We start from the raw sequence: 19,371 nt of genomic DNA, 5'->3' as shown, positions 1-19,371 counted from the left end.
TATATGAATGACTAACCTCATATTGTGGATGGATTATCTCAGTTCTCCTGGCTGAAGTTTGGTCCTTTTACAGCATCCTGCCATGCGATTACATTTGTTCCTGACCACCGACAACACTCACGTTAACTTTTATCGAGTGGAAAAAAGTTAGCTTGTTTATATTATGCTAACATAGCTGTGTCACTAGCGGTCACGTAGCACATCATTATATACCAGCTAGCCAAACTTCAGTAACCCTACAAACGTCACTGCTGTTTAGTTTTCTGTCTTCATTTATGCTGGAAGTGATAACAGAGCTGTATGTTTTAATTTGTTTCCAAAACCCCGCAGTCAGGACATGCTATATTGTATTTAGATAGAAGCTAGCAAGCTAACTTCCTGCTAACTTCTAACGCCGTTAAATGTCATAAATTCCATTTTCATGGATGCCTGGATGTTAAACTCAACTGTTACACCTGGTAGAGCAGAACGCTGATCATTTTATTAAAGATCAAAGAGTTTAGACAGTTTTTCAACTCTCAGTAATGCCATAGTGATCGTTTGATATATGGACCTGCAGCGGAGTTTAGGCCCAGGCACGGCTAGTGACGTCAGACTTAACGACCGGATGATGACGATGATCGTGATTATTATGGTTTTAATCTTCAGCATTGTCTTCTTCTTCTGGACGCTCCTTTTAGGGGTCACCATACAGGATCATCTGCCTCCGTCTGACCTTCTTCCAATCATCCTCCTCTGTCACACCAGCACTTTGCATGTCCTTCTTCGCTACATCTTCTCTGAGGTCTTCCTCTTTTCCACCATCCCTCCTCTACACATGGCCAAACCATCTCAGCCTTTCCTCTCAAACTTTGTCTCCAAACTGCTTAATCAGAGCTGTCCCTCTGATGAACTCCTTTCTGATCTTGTGCATCTTGGTCACTCCCAATGAAAAGCTTAACATCTTCAGCTCTGTTACCTCCAGCTCCACTTCCTGTCTTCTTGTCACCATCATCATACATCACAGCAGGTCTCACTACCATCTTGTAAACCTTCAATTTGATGTTATCTTTCATATGCTATCTTTCACCCCTGCCACTCATCTCCACCCACTCCATCCTGCCTCCGTTCTCTTTTTTACCTCTCTTGTGCACTGTCCAAATTTTGGAAGGTTGACCTCAGATACTTAAACTCATCTGTGTTCACTGTCACTGCTCCTTGCAGTGTTACACCTGTGTCCCTCTCATTCAAACACGTTTTGTTTTGCTTCTACTGACTTTCATTCCTCTTCTCTCCAGAGCATACCTCCACCTCTCTGGGCGCTCTTCTTCTCCTTTCCTCTTCCTTTGCCCTCAGCCAACAGTAGCGTAGATTCCACTTGCAACCCGTTAGCCAATGGCACTAACGTAGGCCCACATTTTTTCCCCCCTGTTTATTATCTGCATGTTCTGTTTAGCAAAGATTGTATACCTTTTGCTTTTCCTGACACAACCCTACTCATTTATCCGGGCTTGGGACGAATAGGAGTACACTGCCTTGTGGCTTCTTCTTCTTTCTTTTTTTTAGCACATCTTTGTAATATATTTCTGTGCTTTTTCTTCTTTCTTTGTTCTGTCGATGGTGTTATCTGGTTAAATAAATGTCAAAATAATGGGAAAAAGGAAAATTATGTCTGTGAAGGTTCTCATTCATCCAGGTCATAGTCTAAGGAGCTTGGAAAGAAAAGTGTCTGGACTTCTTTAAGGTGCTTGAAGACTTTTCACCTCTCGTCCGAGAAGTTTCTTCAGTTCTAAGCTCCACTCTAAGGTGGAGTGTCCCCCCAAGAGGGACATGGACCCCCTATTGATCCTCTACCCAATCACGCAAGCCAAGGTGTGAAAAAGTAAAAAGGAAAGCATTTGGAAATATTGTTCATATTGTTCGGTTTGAAATTGCTGCTCAGGGCCTTTTGCAATTCATAGCACTTATCATTGTTGTTGTTGCTGAAGTTGTTTTTGGTGTATGTGTATATTTTTTCAGGGAAATGTTTTTAAAATATGTATTTGCTTTTTTATTCTACTTACTATGAAGAAGTTTCTGTTTATTGGTTTGCTTGTTTTTCAGGGGTTAAATAAATGTTGATCAAAAGAGACACTTACCTGGTTTTGCATATAACTTATAACTTAATAGTAAGAGGTTGGATTTAAATTTGTTGCTGATTTCACTATGTAATAAATTCTTCAAATTCTTTCAATAATTTTTTTTTCATATTATATTTTCACTAATGTTTACATTGTGTATCTGTATGTGTGTATTTGTGGCGCATGCTGCGTACAATAGTCAAATATTACACGGAACCTTTATCCCGCTAACCCGAGTTGCACCCAGAGGAGTGTTTCGTTGACGGACTGTCAGATGACATAATGGTAAACACAGTAAGGTGAGTCAAGAATTATGTGATATAGCTTGTGCAGGGCACCAGTTCCTCCATCTGAAAACACCAGTAAAGCACTAGCGCCATGCGATGGTGCACATTTGAAAAAGTGAGCCGTTTTATCTCGTTTTTAAATGACATTGATCAAGGATGGAGAGAGGCTAGCGTTAGCTGGGAGCTAACTAGCCCCGGCTCACATCACTTTAGCTGGGGATGAGCACGGGCCTTTTTCAGTCAGCTTTAGGAGTGTTCCATCGACTTTCTGCATACATTTATTTCGAAAGAATTTAGACGATGAACTAGACGCGTTAGGGGAGCTGACATGGGCAGCAAATTCATGTAAGTGTCGGAATGTCTAACTGTGGCTTCACCTTTGTCAGTGTTTCCAGCTGAGTGATGCTGACTGTGTGTTTGTGAACTGAAGTGCACAGGGCTGAGGCTGATAGTTTTTCATCTGTACCTGCTATCCCAGTTAAATGTCAGCATAATTATTGTCGAAAGCTGCTTAAAACGAGGAGCTAATATCCTTATAGATGTGATGCATTCAAGCATCTATGAAATGCTTTGCGTTTTTTTTAAATTAAAAAGTTAAATATGCTGGTGTGTTCAAGTCCGTTGGTCTAAAATATGGATATGGGAGTTCTATATAAAATAATTTAGAACTCGTATATGAAATCTTGAGAGGAAGGATTGACACTCAGCAATAAAGCAGTCATTCACACAGTACTCATGTTTTTGTGTAATTGGATCCCTAGGTTGGTTCTACAGTTGTGAATGTTTAAATCTGCAGCCTCAATCGAAATAAAAGCTCAGTATAACATTAAAGATGTGACAAAAGTGAGCCCAGGGGAACCTGATGTGCACCTCATCTCTGGCAGATTTTCATTTTTGTTTCTGTGCAAACGGCTTTGCACACTCATGGCTGTTTCTCCGTCAGGTTCATGATGTTTTCATCTGGAAACGATCCAGCTGTCTTAAAGGAGGTGCCACAGAGAGTGCTTTTTCCACACTCTGCAGTGTAACATATCCCAAACCGCCTCAGCTGGGTTGAGGTCAGGTGATTGTTGATGTGAGGCCATGTGCTGCAGCACTCCATCAGTTTGTATCTCGGTGAGACAACTCTTACAGAGCCTGGAGGTGTGTTTTTAGATTTTTATCCTCCCGCAAAGCAGATGGTGTTCCCCCAACTGAACTCGAACCTGAAGGGATGTTGGGTCACTGAAGAATTATGTTACTCTGCTGATTAGAATTCATCATACATCGCCAACAGTGTCACTACCAAAGTCCGTCCACCATTAAAGAAAGGTTGGTTTTTACTTTTTGCTTTCTTGGCATTGTACTAAGCTGATTGTAGGGCTATGTCAGCATGTGTGAGTCAACAGGAGTTCAGTGGGAAGCTCGATGAGTAATCAACCTTGATGACGATGCAGTATTAGCTCACAGCTATATCTGCAAGCAGATGATGTCATGGTAAATATGTTCATAAGAGATGATACATAGTGTTGCCAATTAAATGGATTACAAGGTGGTCAGTGCTCGCTAGATGTACACAGCAGTGAATTCTTGGTGCAATCCAACTTCGATCATTAAATTCTATCTATCCATTTTTTGTTGTTGTTGTTTTTTTTTTTATAGCTTTTTTTCTTTCAAAAACACAACCTAAACAGATTGTCATAGCATTTGCTATGGGTAGTTCTTTATTTACTGTGCTTGGGTTTGCTTGAATCAACTGGGTGTTGTGTTTGTGGCGTTTCAAACGTTGCAGAGAGCCCTCTGATGGACAAAATAGGCAAAGCCAACACTTGTAGGATGGAGGAAGGATGTTTCTCCCATTTCTTTTTAAATTGTTACTTATTTGCAGTTATAAATGCCAACACTGATAAATCAGCAAATAGCTAATATTGCCCCACCAATAAATCAGTGAGACTCATATTTCGAGCTTCTCTGATTAGATTTTTGACCACCTTTTTCTTCCAGTGAAATTGTTCACTGAAAGTTGGTTAACTGTGTTCACTTTGCCACCCATAGTCTTAAAATTATGATGATTTCAAATGTGTTGGAGAATTGGTTTAGAGCGACTACACGTTTTATTACAAATATGAATGTTTGATCCCAGTGTGTTTATCACTGCATCGCAAGGAATATTAATGGTGATTTTGACATTACCTCACCTAAAGGCAAAATGTCATCAACTTATTAATGTAGTTTTTTAAAGCATTTTCTCTTTCTTGTGAGAAAACTTTTAAGTCAGATTAGATAGTTAATAATAATTTTTAAAAGTAATCAAGAAAATCCAGGGCTCAGCCATTTCTGTGCAATGTAGTGTTTACCAGCAGCAAATGTTCTAGGACTTTGTGATAGTCGACTGTATAGTCTCGCTTACATGTGCTACATATAATAAATCTTACGTAAAAATGCAAAGCTAAGAAAATCCCTGACATTTTCCCTCCCATGATAATGTTCTGGGTTTTTTTTATTTTCAACAAATTATCACCGGCAAATTGCTCCATGAAAATGAGTTTCAATGATGCAATGGCCATTAAATAATTCATAAGTGGACAAAAGTAAAAGAGGCTGAGCTGTGGAGGAGGGGAAAATCAATGAGAGTGAGAGAGCACAAACGAGAAAGAAAGAAGTGTGTATATATGGAGAGAGAGGGAGCGAGAGACAGAGGAGTGGAGACAATCAGAAGAGACAAGCAGTCAAGCAGATGGATGGGAACCCCACCCAGGTCTGTTTCCTCTCTGTCCGCTCAGTCCAGAGATAATCTGCTGAGGAGGAAGTCAAGTATTATTCCAGTACGAGGAATGATGATTGTTTCTGTTTGCCGAGACGGAATCTGAAGTTGGGTTTTTTTTTTGGCCTAAGTGTGATGAAGATCCTGTAGGTGGGTAGGTGGTTTGATGTTTAAACTGTAACTAGATGCTTTATTACCCTCTTTCATAATTTTAGTCTTGACAGAGACTCTATTTAAATTTCACAAAAGCACCTGGAATGAGCAGCAAGTTTTCTTACTGTCAGCTGTCTTTCCAGTCTTCGTGCTTATTTTGCATACTTCCTCTTTTACAAGTTCCTCTTTCTTTCTTCCCTTCTGTTACAGTCAAGCCACAAACACCATCCAGCTGATGCCCCAGCCGTCACCCGATTGGCCGGAAGAGTGTAAATCAGCTGATGTATGATTTTGACTCTAGTCCCTCAGCAATTGAGACAAAGGAGAAGGACTTTGCTGCTTTTTGCGCCCAAATGTGAGTGTATCTGGCTGCGTAAGGTAGTTTGCCACCCAGATTGGATTGGAAAGTCCCAGCTCCTGCCAGTCCTGGCATGAAACCGCAGTAGCTCCCCGGAGAATATACTGACTCACCTAGCAGAGCTAGTGGAGCATCATTAAAAAATAGAAGACTGTAGCCTGGATGAGGGTACTGTCTTCATGCAGAGGGCAGATCGCAGCTTAAGGCAGCAGTTTTTGAAGTTTGTGAACTGCGTGGGATTTGTTTTGTTACTAGCTTGTCAGCATACCTAAAACACCTGCGTTTGTCCAACTGACAGCTGATTTTTGTTTATTGGCCATGCAGATTCTGCTAACAGGGATTTTAAACCCTTTTTGGATAGCTGTCTAGTTGTAAGATTTCCAGCTCAGGGAAAGCCTGTCCTGGTACAGACATGGAGGGTCTTGAGCAGCTGGACATGGTGGGTGATATCAGCCCAGCTTTGGAGGCCACAGAGGATTTCATCCACTGCATGGATAGGATACAAGGCCAAGGTACAAGCCAGGCTCAAACAGGGAACCTTCAGCCTGCCAGACAGTCGAAGCAGCTGCAGGAGGTATCTAATGCAGCGCTGGGCAAGCTGAGCTCCAGTGGCGTGTGGAACCTGCTAGCTGGAGAGCAGCCGGAGGTGGGGCCTCTAGGCCTAGCTTGGGCCGATAACGTCAGTGTTTTGGGGCTAGGAGTGGGTTTGAGGCACGGCAAGAGAAGCCGAGCGCGTTCCACCAATGACTTGGCTGCCCATACCAACGAGTGTACCAACAACACCACCAACTCCTCATCTAACTCTGCGTTTAAGAAGGGACACAGCCGGTCCAGGTCAGATGTCCACTACCGTCCGTCTGCCTGCACCGACAATGGTCTGCCCACAGTGGACTGCAACACCCTGAAGAACATGATCCTCAACCACCAGCAGGAGGGTGAGTTCATGTTCACACTGTGGATAATATAATATATATGCTAATGTGAACAGCTTAGTCCAGCTCCATGGCAGAGCTGAAAAGGTGAGTCACTGCTCATAAGTTAATTGACAGAATGGATTTTGAACAGCAATTTAAAAAAATATTTGCTACATATTACATAAAATAATAATAATGGATTGGATTTTATATAGCGCTTTACAATGCCACTATTCATTCACTCTCACATTCACACACTGGTGGAGGCAGCTACAGTTGTAGCCACAGCTGCCCTGGGGCAGACTGACAGAAGCGAGGCTGCCATAACGCGCCATCGACCTCTCTGGCCATCACCAGTAGGGTAAAGTGTGTTGCCCAAGAACACAACGACCAGGACAGAGAGCCCGGGGAAAGAATCCAGGAAAAGGTCACCAACATGTAGCCACACATCTGAAAGCATATTGATTTGCTCTCCTGATATTTAGATTGTAGTATTGATATTTTAACCTTTGCCTTATGTAAAAATATGTAGCAAATATTTTTGTTAATATTTGCAAAAATATTTGCAAAGTTTACTTGTTAATATTATAACAAGTAAACTTTTTAAATGTGTCTTTCACGTGCAAATGAAGTTTATTCATAATCTGGTACATGTTGATATGCATGATCTGATATCATGATTGTTCAGGGGTTGGTGCTTTCTTTAACTATGTGGTGGATTAGTGGAAAAGTTCCAGGTGAACCCAAACTTTAAACTGTAGTTCTACAGTTCAGTGTGACGTACTTGTACATGAAGTGTTGGAGCCAACAGGTATATGCTTTCCTATTAAATCACCAGTAGTTTTTACATCACCAACCAATGTAAGATTTATGCCACAGCTGACCTAAAATAACTAAAATATAATATAAAATATAATTAGTGTTATCCATCCATGAATTTTTAAACGTACTGTTTAAAAAAAAAAATTAGAAAAAAGTAGTAAAATACATTTTTATTTTTGGATTAAGATGCCAAATTACAGTTATTTACTAGCATTCCTAAACAGAAATTCCACTGTGATGGTTCAATAATTTTTAGTTTTAAACAACTTTTTTGACAGATTTCTAAATACATGTTTTCTTGTTTTTATGAAACCTAATAAATTTGATACGCAAAGTTATTTATTTCGCTTCATGTGTTACCAAGGTCACAGATTTTCAAAAGCATTTTTCCTATGGTGGATATAACTTAACCATGTCTTTAGAATCAAGAATACGTTTTGACACAGACTTGAGACTTGAGACTGTATTCATCAAGAGTAAACATGGACACAGGTTGGAAGAGCATTACGAGTTGTGCAGAATAACAAGGACATTCTTTCTGGAAAGACTATAGTTCAGATTTCTAAATGTACATTTTACTGATTTTCAGCAGCATAAATAAATAGATCCGCCTTTACTGTGTTGAGGAGATCATCTGAAAAGTCATACCATCACTTACATCCAGAAATTAACTTCATGCTATTGAGTCAAGCTGACGTAAGTGAGGAGATGTGTAGCTGCAAGTGAAAACGTTACAAACACTCTTGCCTAATACAGTGTTGACCCTTTGCATGCCTCGCCCTGCTGAGGAGTAGCTTCTAAACCACCTCGTGTCAGAGAGGTTAGCAGAAATGATAAAGTTGTGAGTTGAAACTGTCGCAGGTACCTGAAAACCCAGCTTTCGTTATTTATCTGTGCTCGTGCCACTCGCCATGAAACTCGAGCTGTCAGATTCTCTGACCCAGACGTCTGCCCATAATTGTTACGAGGTAATCAATATTATTCACTTCAGTCAGTGGTTACACCGTTTTTCTCATCTGTGTGTGTTTTCTAATTTGAGTTAACTGACCCTTTAATCAGATTGAATTTGCCTAATTGGGCGTTTGTGGCATGGAGAGTTGCTTTGACTCATTGAAGATGATGTCATGGCCTCTGGTGACCAACTCATTGAACCTGCCAGAAATATGCACACCTCCTCCTCCTCTGCTCCTATCGACCGTCCATTCACTGAAAAGCTTTCTCAGCCTTTGAGAGGCTTTGGGAGGACAGAAGTCCTGCACTATTTGTGCTGCGGATCGGGGCGTGTGCTGTACTTAGGCTGAAGCATCCTCAGAGAAAGCAATAATGACAGAAGATGATGATAACTTGAAATGACACAGCTGTGCTATGACAGTCCTTACTCAGGCAGAGAGCCCAACACACACACACACACACACACACACACACACACACACACACACACACACACACACACACACACACACACACACACACACACACACACACACACACACAGCATTTGTTTGTGTGTTTTGGCTATCTAAAGGACTAAGGAGATCCTAAGGGATCCTGAGGGATAATAGCCTGTAATCCTGTCAGCAAATGGACTCAAATGAGGCAAGAGAAGAGGCAACCCAATTACCCAGGCCCTGATACTGGCAGGATTATTTAGTATTAGCATATGTGTGAAAAGACATCAGGCTATTTAGTTTGGCTCGATGTGTATTGAAAAGAGAGGAGGAGGAAAAGGACGGTAATAAGCACAAGGCACAGTGATTTAGCTCGCCTTGCTATGTGTCTTCATTCACATTAAAAAAGAAAAGTAGCCTGTTGGCTTTTCCATTAGTGACAGCTGGGGATGTTTAGGTGCTAAATGGATATGATTATCGCCTTTTTATGTACACAATATACATGCATATGTAACCACATAGGCTTTGCTTCTATTTAAGTTCTATTGTGTTTAACTAGAAAAGCTGCATTGATTAAAAAAAACAAAAACAAACAAACATTGGCAACAGGTGTATTTTTTATGCTGTATGCTTTTTAAAATAATAAACACATTCATACTAAGTCACCAATATTTAACAGGAAATGCAGCAGTAATAGTAAAAAAAAACAACCACGCAAAAGAGCTTTAGAAATGGGTAAGACCTTGAGTTACCCCGGCCTGTACACCTAACATGTCAGGGGTACTTAAGGTTGCTTACGGTGCAGCACGCCTAGGCCGCTGGGAGTGTTTCTTCTTCACTCACCTCTTTTCACTAACTCTGTGTTAATACGTTGCTCTGCATTTAATCATTAGTTATTATTCATCCCTGGCTCTCTTGCACAGCATGTCTTTGTCCTGACTTTCTCCCCTCTTCCTATTAAAAGGGAGTTTTTCTTTCCCACTGTTGCCAATTGCTTGCTCATATGGGGTCTTCTAATTGTTGGGGTTTTCTCTCTAACAGGGTCTTAAACTTAGAATATAAGATACATATGTGAGGTGACTGTTGTTGTGATTTGGTGCTAAATAAATAAAACTGAACTTTCCCTGTTTATGGCAGCTTACTATGAGTGCACTTCTATATACACACACAAACAGTGGAGCTGACAGGACTCAAGCACTGAAACAACAGAGACTGTATTGTCTTAGGAGCCCCTTTTGGTTGTGTTAGTTTCTTTGGAAACGGATTCCTCCATGCTATGTTGACTCTTCCCCCCCTAGCAGCCTGTGCAGTGCTTCTGACGTGTGGCATTGTAAAAACAGATCAACATAGAACTGAGTTAAATAGACTGGCTGATTGTTGCTGATACCTGATCCAGCTTTTAGAGTCAACCCTGGACTGTTGTCCGTTATCTATTATTATGGATTGGTGCATCTCTAGTGGTAACTCATTGGCACAAACAAATGATTCACACTCAAATGTCTGCACAAAGTCATGGCAGACTTGTGACATGCTAGGTTTACCCTGCAGAGTTTGCAGCAGACCTCATTTTTGTTTTTGTTTTTTTAATCCTTTCTACTTTAAGGACTATTAGAGTACTGAGAAATTATGACAATCCCTACAGATTACAAGATTGGCCATTTGAGCCACAGCCTTTGGATTCCTACTTGTGTTTACTTTTAGTTGGGCCTTCTGCTGACTGTGTACATTCATGCTTTCTGTGTTTCAGTTCCTGTTATAAATGTCAATTAGTTTTGACACACGAGTGAAATTCTGCCCTTTCTCAATCTAGGGAGTTTGAACTTGAACGTCCAAGAAAAGCGTTAAATCCAGGTTAAAGGAAGAGGCTAACGATAGCTGAAGTGCTCTCCAGGCTAGTACTGGCTCAATGAGGATAAGCTCTATGATCTAGAAAATAGGTCAAGGGTGTATACCTTTGTACATTTGTAGGATAGGTCTTCACTTATAGCCGGAAACTTGGAAACAGCACGTAGTTTTAAGCAGGAGTTTGTACCTCGATGAACATAAAGGCAGTAGTGTTACTTAACAACAGAGTGAAATGTTAATTATGGTTGAAGGCTTGAATGTGTACGCTAGACTATTATTGTGTGTGATGTCAAAACCCACCAGGTAGAGATGAAGGCTAATTGAACAGAGCAGCTTTCCTCACCACAATGCCTAATTCTCATCTCGAGCCTCCCAAGCGTGAAGACTGCCAATCAGCCAGACCTGATTTCATTTGCATATTCATTTGTTCCCTTAGCAAAAAAGGTTTGTTAACATGCAAAGTCAGAGACCTAGAGTGACACTGTCAGCTGCTGTTTTGATAAGATTGATGAGGCACTGGACTTGCCACCCTTAAGTTAACAGGGGCTCTAAGAGAATTGGCTTTTTTTTCAACCAAAATGCAGTATGCACCAATTAGACTGCTTGTGGCGGGGGTTAGCAATTAAATCAATTTGTCAGATTTATTTAGAAAACTTGTCTTTCACACTTTACCGAGTTAAAGTGTGTCAAGTCAAAAAGCATGAGTACATCAATGTTTAAATTGAGTTTTCAGCATGTTCCACTTGGAAAATAGTCAGTTTTAACGTGTGTAAGTAACCATTGTTGCAAGAGTGTAATTAATTTTGATGTGAAGCAGGTCCCGACCACATCTTAATGGCTAAGGACAAGAAGTACTTTCTATGCAAATGTAACCAAGGTAAATGGACTGGTTTTCATATAGTACTTTTGTATTCCACTTGAGCACTCAAAATACTTTATACAACATGACTTATTCACACAAGCACTTTTTCTACATTTATACTGCAATGAACGCATTGGGAGCAACTTGGAGTTCAGTATCTTGCCCAATCACACTTTGACACGCAGACTGGAGCCCCCAGGGATTAAACCACGAACCTTCTAATTAGTGGATAACCTGCTTCAGTTCCTGAGGCACAGCCAGTATGGATTTTGTAATAATATATCAAATAATCACAGGTGCAGTATAAAATCATTGTTTTTTTCAGTCCTCAATCTTTTCTGCCTCATTGAAAGTTCACCTCTTTGTCACCAGTTTCGGTATAGCAAGTGGTTCTTTCTGTTCCTCTTTTAGTGGAGGACAAGTGGGTGTAGGTTTAAAAAAACTAAATATATATGCTTTTTTTTTCACCTTGATGTTGGCTTCTTTTAATGATGTGAAAGGATTGGAGTTTGTTTTTATAGTGTAGATGCCAGTTTGCAGCACTTTGCTTAAAGTCTAGTTTAGTTTTAACACTGGGTTATAAACAGTTAGAGAAATGAAATTGGATATAAGGGCAAAGTCTGGACAAGAACATTATTGTCACTACAGCGCTCCATATATCTGCTGTAAGTCCCTACAATTGTGGTCAAGTGCATTTTCCAAGCAGATGTTGTGGTCCCTGAAATCTGCCTTAATCTGAACCCTCCTTAATCAATGAGAAAGTTAACGATAATCACAGGGCAAGACTGAAAGAGAAAAAAGAGAAAAGGAAAACGAGTGTGAAACCAACTTTCTGAGGAACAGACAGTGGATTATCTGAGAGAAAATGTGGGCTCCAGCCTTCAGATTAGGAAAGTGGGGCAGACTGCCCACTGGCCTCTTTAACAATACTGTTTCTTCCTGCCTTCGTTACAAGAAACGTTTCCAGAGGAGCACCCGTGGATAGCTATCTCTGACCAAAATACAAAAGCTCAGGTCTGAGCAGTCAGGCTATGATAAGCGACCTCCTTCAGGAAACTGACCGGCCCTGATTATATGTCCAGTGGTCAATTAGACTTGTAACAAATGTGGCAGGAAAAAGCTGCATAAGCAAGTCAAGGTAGGAGGTAGGTCATTGGCTTGGAATTAGGCTTGGAGTTTTCACGTCTCTTTAAGTGCTTTGAAGACTCCCGGGTCTTTTATCAGTATGAGTTCACACTATAGATGCTGTCCATAAAAGGAAAACACCACAAAGAATTGTCTTGATGCATTCTCAATCATCCAGGAAAGTAAATCTCCAAAAAGTTGATTCTGTTCATCTGGACGTAGCGTTTCACCATCCCCACTGACACAGCGGCAAGGGAGGCAGAAGAACGGCACATCAAGAAGGCCCTGAGTAAATGTGGTTATCCCAGCTGGACTTTTGACAAAGTTGGAAAGGCACCTAAAGAAAGCTCCAGCCGATCCAGGAGAGAAGGACAACCACTGCCCAAGCGAAAACCTGTAGTGATCCCATATGTGTCAGGAGTATCGGAGCAGCTGAGACACATTTTTTCTAAACACCGGGTCTCTGTGGCTTTTAAACCCCAAAACACGCTGCGCCAAAAACTGGTCCACCCCAAGGATCGGGTCCCCCGACACAAACAGAGTAATGTTGTGTGCGCTGTTAAGTGGCAGGAGGATTGCCAGGATTTATACATCGGGGAAACCAAACAACCTCTGGCAAAGCGGATGGCACAACACAGAAGAGCTACCTCGTCAGGCCAGGACTCTGCAGTCTATTTACACCTACAGGCCAGTGGACACTCTTTCAATGTGGAGGATGTAACATCCTGGACAGGGAGGAACGCTGGTTTGAGCGCGAAGTCAAGGAGGCCATTTACGTAAAAAGGGAAAGACCATCTCTGAATCGAGGAGGGGGCCTAAGGGGGTACATCTGTCACCATCTTACAATGCTGTGATTGCAGCCATTCCCCAACTCTCTGTGAATGGTACTCATGACCATTGATCAGTGGTCTTTGATCAGTGGGTTTTGATCAGTGGTTGTTGATCAATGGTCATGAGAATTTGCATAATTAAGATTAAGGAACTGACCTCCCAGTCCATTGTTCCTTTAGTGGGCTGGTTTCAGTCATTGCAAATGTACTGTTTATAAGATTGAAACCTGCAGTCAGCTGAGACTGAAGAAGTCACTTGGATGAGTGATGAAATGTTTCTCCCACAAAACGCTACGTCCAGATGAACAGAATCAACTTTTTGGAGAACCACAAAGAATCCACTTTCAGTATCTCTCCCAACCTTTAGTCTTTAAAGTGTGCATGTAGCTGACTTCATAGCAGTTACAGTGGACTCAATTGCCTCCTCTGGCGTCGATCCATATGTTCCCGCCACTCACTTTCTCAACAGCACGCCTCAACACACTATTTCTGTGATCACCTTGTCATGCTGTGTTAGAGATAGCATTGTTGAGCTCTGTTTTATTAATTAGTCCTAAACATGATCAAATGTCAGTGGATTATCAAAAGATTATCAAATGGTATTGAAACACACATTACAGAATTTTTTTTGCAAAACTTTATTGTAGTTTAAGTAGCTTATTGCATGAGATGTTTCCCATGTAAATAATTTTCACTTGACTGGTTTTAACCAGTGTCGAATTGGGTAGTTAAAAAGTAACTAAGGAACATAACGTGAACATAAAAGAAAATATTAGAAACTAAATTACTAATCTTGAAGTAGGGCATGAAAAATGTTAAGTTTTTATGTGCATGAAAAGCTAAACTTGAACCATGCAAACAATACTGCTGCCAACACCCACAAAAGGAACTCTTAACAGCCAGATGTTAAGTATCTATACTTAACATCTGGCTGTCAAGAGTTCCTTGACAGCCAGGAACCTCTAGGTTGATGTTTACTTCTTAAAGTCACATGCCTCAGATGGTGAGGGGATTGTTAAAAACATACATTTTTGATCCCCATTTAAAACTTGGATGGTTATGGTTGTAAATTGCCAACGGAAAGGCCCTTGTTAAAACAACTGCTTGTTCTGAACATATATATTATTCATTTGTTTCATTTCTACCTTTTTCCCCTGCTCTTCTTCTGTGCCTGTCCAGCTGATAAAAGCAGCAGTAGCAGTGTGGTGAAGCAGTGTGAGATGGAGCAGCGTGAGGGGCCGCGAGGCCGCTGGACACCCTGCCATGTTGAGCTGACGCCTTGCGAGCTCCGCCTGTACGCTCTGGACAGCAGTGCCAACCGCCAGCTGGGCACTGCCTACTCACTGTCACACTGCCAGAGCGTCATCTCTCCAGCACCCTGCAGCCAGCCCGGCCAGATCACCCAGCCCGCAGACCAACGCACGATCCAGGCTGTCTTCTTCAACAGCACACGTCTTCAGCTGAGGACGGCCAGCCAATGGGAAGCCATGGAGTGGAGACGGCTGATTTGGGAGAAGGTGCAGGCAGCCAGACCCATGAGGCAGGAGAATCGTCAGCATAAAAGCGGAGTAGAAAATCATCATGTTGTGAAGTTTCCTGCACCCATGTCACCTTCGTCTTCGCCTTCTCCTTCTGGGCTCGACACCAGGCCTGATGGCGAAAGCGACACCCCGACTTCAGCAGAGGCATCGCTCTGTCTTCCACCTAATTCTGTTGTCCTGAGCAGACCCACCACCCTGCCTTTGTTCACGCAGTCGTGCCAGGACGTTCTCAGAGTCGGTCTACTGTACCAGCTGACGGATCAGAACAACTGGCGGGCTTTCACTTTTGTCCTCACCAGATCTGTTCTCCAGGCCTTCCCTACAGAAGGCCATGGGTCTGTGTCCCAACCTGTTCTCCAGTACTCGCTGGCGTCCTGCATTGCTGTTCATCATGATCATGAGTTAGAGAATGGAGAGCCATGGACGGGGAAAGGGGAATTTTTTCAGGCTGTTTTCCCAACAGAGGTACTCAAACTTCGTGCTGATGGTCACCTCAAGGCCCAGGAGTGGGTGGAGACCTTGCGGGAGGCAGTTAGAACACAGAGGCCTGCACAAGAAGGGACAGAACCAGGAGTAGGACCTCCTGGTCTCCAAGGGGTGCTATTGAGATCAAATCCATCCAGGGACAGGAAGCACAGGGACGCACAGAGAGCAAAGCGACAGTCGGTCACCACCAGTTTCCTCAGTATTCTCACCTGTCTGGCTGTGGAGAAGGGGCTCACTGCTCAGAGCTTCAGGTGTGCAGGTGAGTGGTTTTTACAAACACAGACAAGTTGAAGAAAATTACCATCCTGAAGGCTGAGTTTTCTGTGTCTTAAAAGTGGCTCTTTATTTTACCTGGTTAAATCACTGTGGCATCTTAGGCTAAACACATAACCTGGTCTGGAGCAGGTTATGTGCAGAGTTTTGGTGTTAAGTCATTTGCAAGTGCCACATTTTGACCATTTTTGTATTTACGGCATGTGTTTTAAGTATAAATTATTTTCTGGGGAACATATGAGCTAGCTCTTAAGCTGGATCATTAAATTTTTATTTCCTGTATCGTAATTAGAGGTGAAATCACCAAATTAATATACACTTTCCTGTGATGATGCAAAGCACAGGAAAGTGTATATTAATTTGGTGATTAATATACACTGTTAGTTAATCACAACTGTTAGTTGTGATTTTGTGACTTTCTTTATTTTTCATTTCTTGTTTAATTAGGCTTTTTGCACATTTTCCTCTTCAGTCCCAACAACAATCTCTACAATTACAAGTAACTTTGCCTAATTGGCTCCCAAGACATTATTGTAGGTATACAGAAATATCTTCCCTTCACCCTTTCACCCCCATTGGCCTGCTTTCAGCCTTGTTCTTATTCACGGCCTGCTTGTTTAGTCTTCTCATCAACAAAGTGTGACTGATTATTGCAGTTCTCAGGAAACTCGACTGGACCCGGCTTTAATGTAAACAGAAGAGGCAAGAAAGGTACACGGTCAGCTGGGGCTCTTGAAGTTGAAATTGCATATGATGCCCACTGACCCAATATATGCTCATTAGAGAATAAAATGATATAATACAGAGACGTAAATCATTTTAAATGGCGCACTTATTACTGAATAAAATATGAACAGTGGGTCAGGTAGAAAAGGGCTTGTTGTTACGTTATTTGCAGGACAGTCATATAAAAAAGATCCATTAGGATGGCTCGAAAAACTTTTTGGTCTTGTTTTTGATTGTTTTGTATAAATAGTTTAACACTGTTGCAGATGTATGTTAGCACTATCTTCTAGGTATCTGTATGGATGCCTATAAATGCACCTTATTATGCCAGCTGGTATTAGCTGATGGTTTCAAAACTACAAAATGCGATTTTTTATTTTATTTTTATTATTATTTTTTTTTAAGTGGCTTAAAACTCCATGTTCATCATGTAGGCTGTGAGCTGCAGATGTCCGGCTCGGATTAACTGTTTGCTTGTAGCTATCTGCTGTGACCTTCATATAGCTACATGTTCATCATTCATTCTTATTTTTTCCCAAGCTGGTGTTCATAGTAGTTTATTTTCTTTAGCTGCACTGTAGATGATGTCTTCTGTGATGATTCTAACTCTTCTGTCAGGATCACCGGATGTTTTTCAGTATTTAGCAGGAATGATTTTTCATTTCCAGGTCTATCGCAGCCTTCTTCTCCTTTATTGTTATTTTTTTTATCACTCTTCATACCAATTCATATAAATTGCATTTACTCACCCTAGGTGTAAAACATGGGCTTTCGCTCTCTCTCTTTCTTTCTGTCTCTTAGCAGGGCTTTGAATAATCACCGCTCACCTCCCTTTTTATTTGTAACAACTGGCTTATTAATGCAGAGCTGTTTGAAAAGCCAGCTGAAACAGGAACAAGGACAGAGGCCGTCTGGGGGCAACTGATGATAATTGGTAGGCTTAAAGCACCGGAGGAGAGGAAAAATGGATGAATGAATGAATGAATGAGAGGGAATAAAAGCAGCCTGGGGATGCTACAGTGGTCAGCCCTGATTGTAGTTGTTTGTTTGAAGGGTTTTTGGGTAGGACGGGACAGCTGGATACGTCCATTTTTCTATACAGAGCACACCTCTGCTCTCTCGATCCATTCACTTCCCTCCTGTCCTCCCTTTCTTTACTTTTCCGCTCACCAGTTCTTTCACACTCGTAGCCTTTCCCTCTTTTTGTCTCCCTTTTCTCCTGCTGTCACCGCCTCATTTATTTGACTGTATCCCTTCTTGGTCTCCTACAGTGTTAGAAGCCCTGAAGTCTTTTACAACCATTGAATTCAAGGCCTTGTTATAGAGGTCTTATGTCTTCTCACAGGTTTTTAGCTTTCATTTTCAAGATTTTCTTTTGTGGAAATTGGTCTTAAAATTTCCCTCCCTTCCCTTAAAGTGGGAATCCTGATTTCTATGGATGTAAATGTTTTCAGTCTTCACTTCTTCTTCGTCTTCTTCGTCTTCTTCCCTATACAGTCAATTATCGAAGTAGGTTTTGGGATGTTATACAGGTTTCAGTTTGACATTTTCTCTGTTAATACCATACCACCTTTATTTATAAGGCACTTTAAAATAAACCAGGGTTCACGCTAGAGCAGGGCAATATGACCAAAAGTATTTATCACGATATACATTTGAAAATTTGCGATAACGATATAATTGACACGAGACAAAATACTTTACAACTCCACAACTTTATTAGTGCAAAAAAAAAAAAATCAATGTATTTTTACTTAAACAAGCGGCTGTTTTTTGCATTAAAGTTATATAAAAATTTAACAGTGCAAATGCAAATTCCTTGCTGACAGTTTAACCAAAAGGCATTTCCAGTGGAAATTGGCCGACATATCCTCAGCATGACCATGTAGAATATCCACAAAACTTAAAAAGAGGTTAAGCACACACAATACGGTAATATTATGTTGAAGCACAGTACGTATCACTCCACGAGGCTCCGCCTACGATAGCTGTAATGCTCCGACAATCCATCAAGCGGTGCGGCTTCGTAGCTTAGCAAAGTCATACTGAAACATTTGACAGATTTTCGAGTGCCGTGTACATAAAATCGTTTCGAGGTCAGTAAACACAACCAGAATTCATACATAAGGCACACGGGATTATAAGGGGCTCTGTTGATTTTCAGAAAAATCAAAGGATTGATTTTAAGTGTGCCGTATTTTCCAAACAACACGGTAATAACGACGGCCCGCTAGCATGCGCTACCAAAAATGTGCTTTGTTGTGTATCTGAGGGACAAAAGCTAAACCAGTTCCACACCACTGAAGTTGCAGCAAACCAGTTCTGGTTCATCCGTTTCATTCAACGATCCACTTTCGCCCTTCTTATTCTCCGTCGCCGCCATGCTTTTTCCGCCATGTGCGTATGTAAACAAAGGCACTGCGCGTGCGCGTTTTACCCATATTCTATCGCAATATTTCATTTTCTTATCGTTGCCCAACATTATACCGGTATTACTGTGAATGGTGTGATATGGCCCAGCCCTAGTTCACACAGTGCTGTACATATACAAATACCATAAACAGAAAATAAAATCAAACATGTTAAAAATAGAGAATTAGGAAAAAGTAGAGTCATTAAGAGATTTAAAAACAAATAAAATAACTTCAAAATTATCCTAAAATGTACAGGTAGCCGGTGGAGTGAAATAAAATGGGGATAATGTGCTCAGACTTTTTTGTGCCAGTTAAAAGACGCTCTGCAGCATTTTGCACAACCTGCAGATGCCTAATGGACACATCACTAACACCCCAATAAAGTGCGTTACAGTAATCCAGCCTAGATGTAACAAAGGCATGGATTACCGTGTCAAAAAGCAGCCTTGATAAAATAGGTTTTATTTTGGCTAACTGCCTCAAATGAAAAAGGCTACATCTTACA

At 41.3% G+C, this 19,371-nt stretch overlaps 1 protein-coding gene across 4 annotated transcripts in view; it reads left to right on the top strand.

Annotated features, from left to right (window-relative positions):
• Positions 1-2,341: 2,341 nt before the first annotated feature.
• Positions 2,342-19,371, top strand: part of plekhm3 (pleckstrin homology domain containing, family M, member 3) — a 44,653-nt gene continuing 27,623 nt past the window's right edge. The window contains exons 1-5 of one of the 4 annotated variants that reach the window (XM_026144671.1): positions 2,343-2,398; positions 3,330-3,461; positions 3,565-3,697; positions 5,493-6,575; positions 14,606-15,712. In XM_026144671.1, the coding sequence (XP_026000456.1) occupies positions 6,053-6,575; positions 14,606-15,712 (1,630 nt within the window). In that variant the 5' untranslated portion in view covers positions 2,343-2,398; positions 3,330-3,461; positions 3,565-3,697; positions 5,493-6,052. The other 3 variants (XM_026144668.1, XM_026144669.1, XM_026144670.1) reach the window with 3 other exon arrangements.

Source organism: Astatotilapia calliptera, chromosome 16, assembly GCF_900246225.1.
Source record: "Astatotilapia calliptera chromosome 16, fAstCal1.2, whole genome shotgun sequence".
Taxonomy (NCBI): domain Eukaryota; kingdom Metazoa; phylum Chordata; class Actinopteri; order Cichliformes; family Cichlidae; genus Astatotilapia; species Astatotilapia calliptera.
Note: the sequence above shows the minus strand (reverse complement) of the source record. Positions and strands in the feature narration are given on the sequence as shown.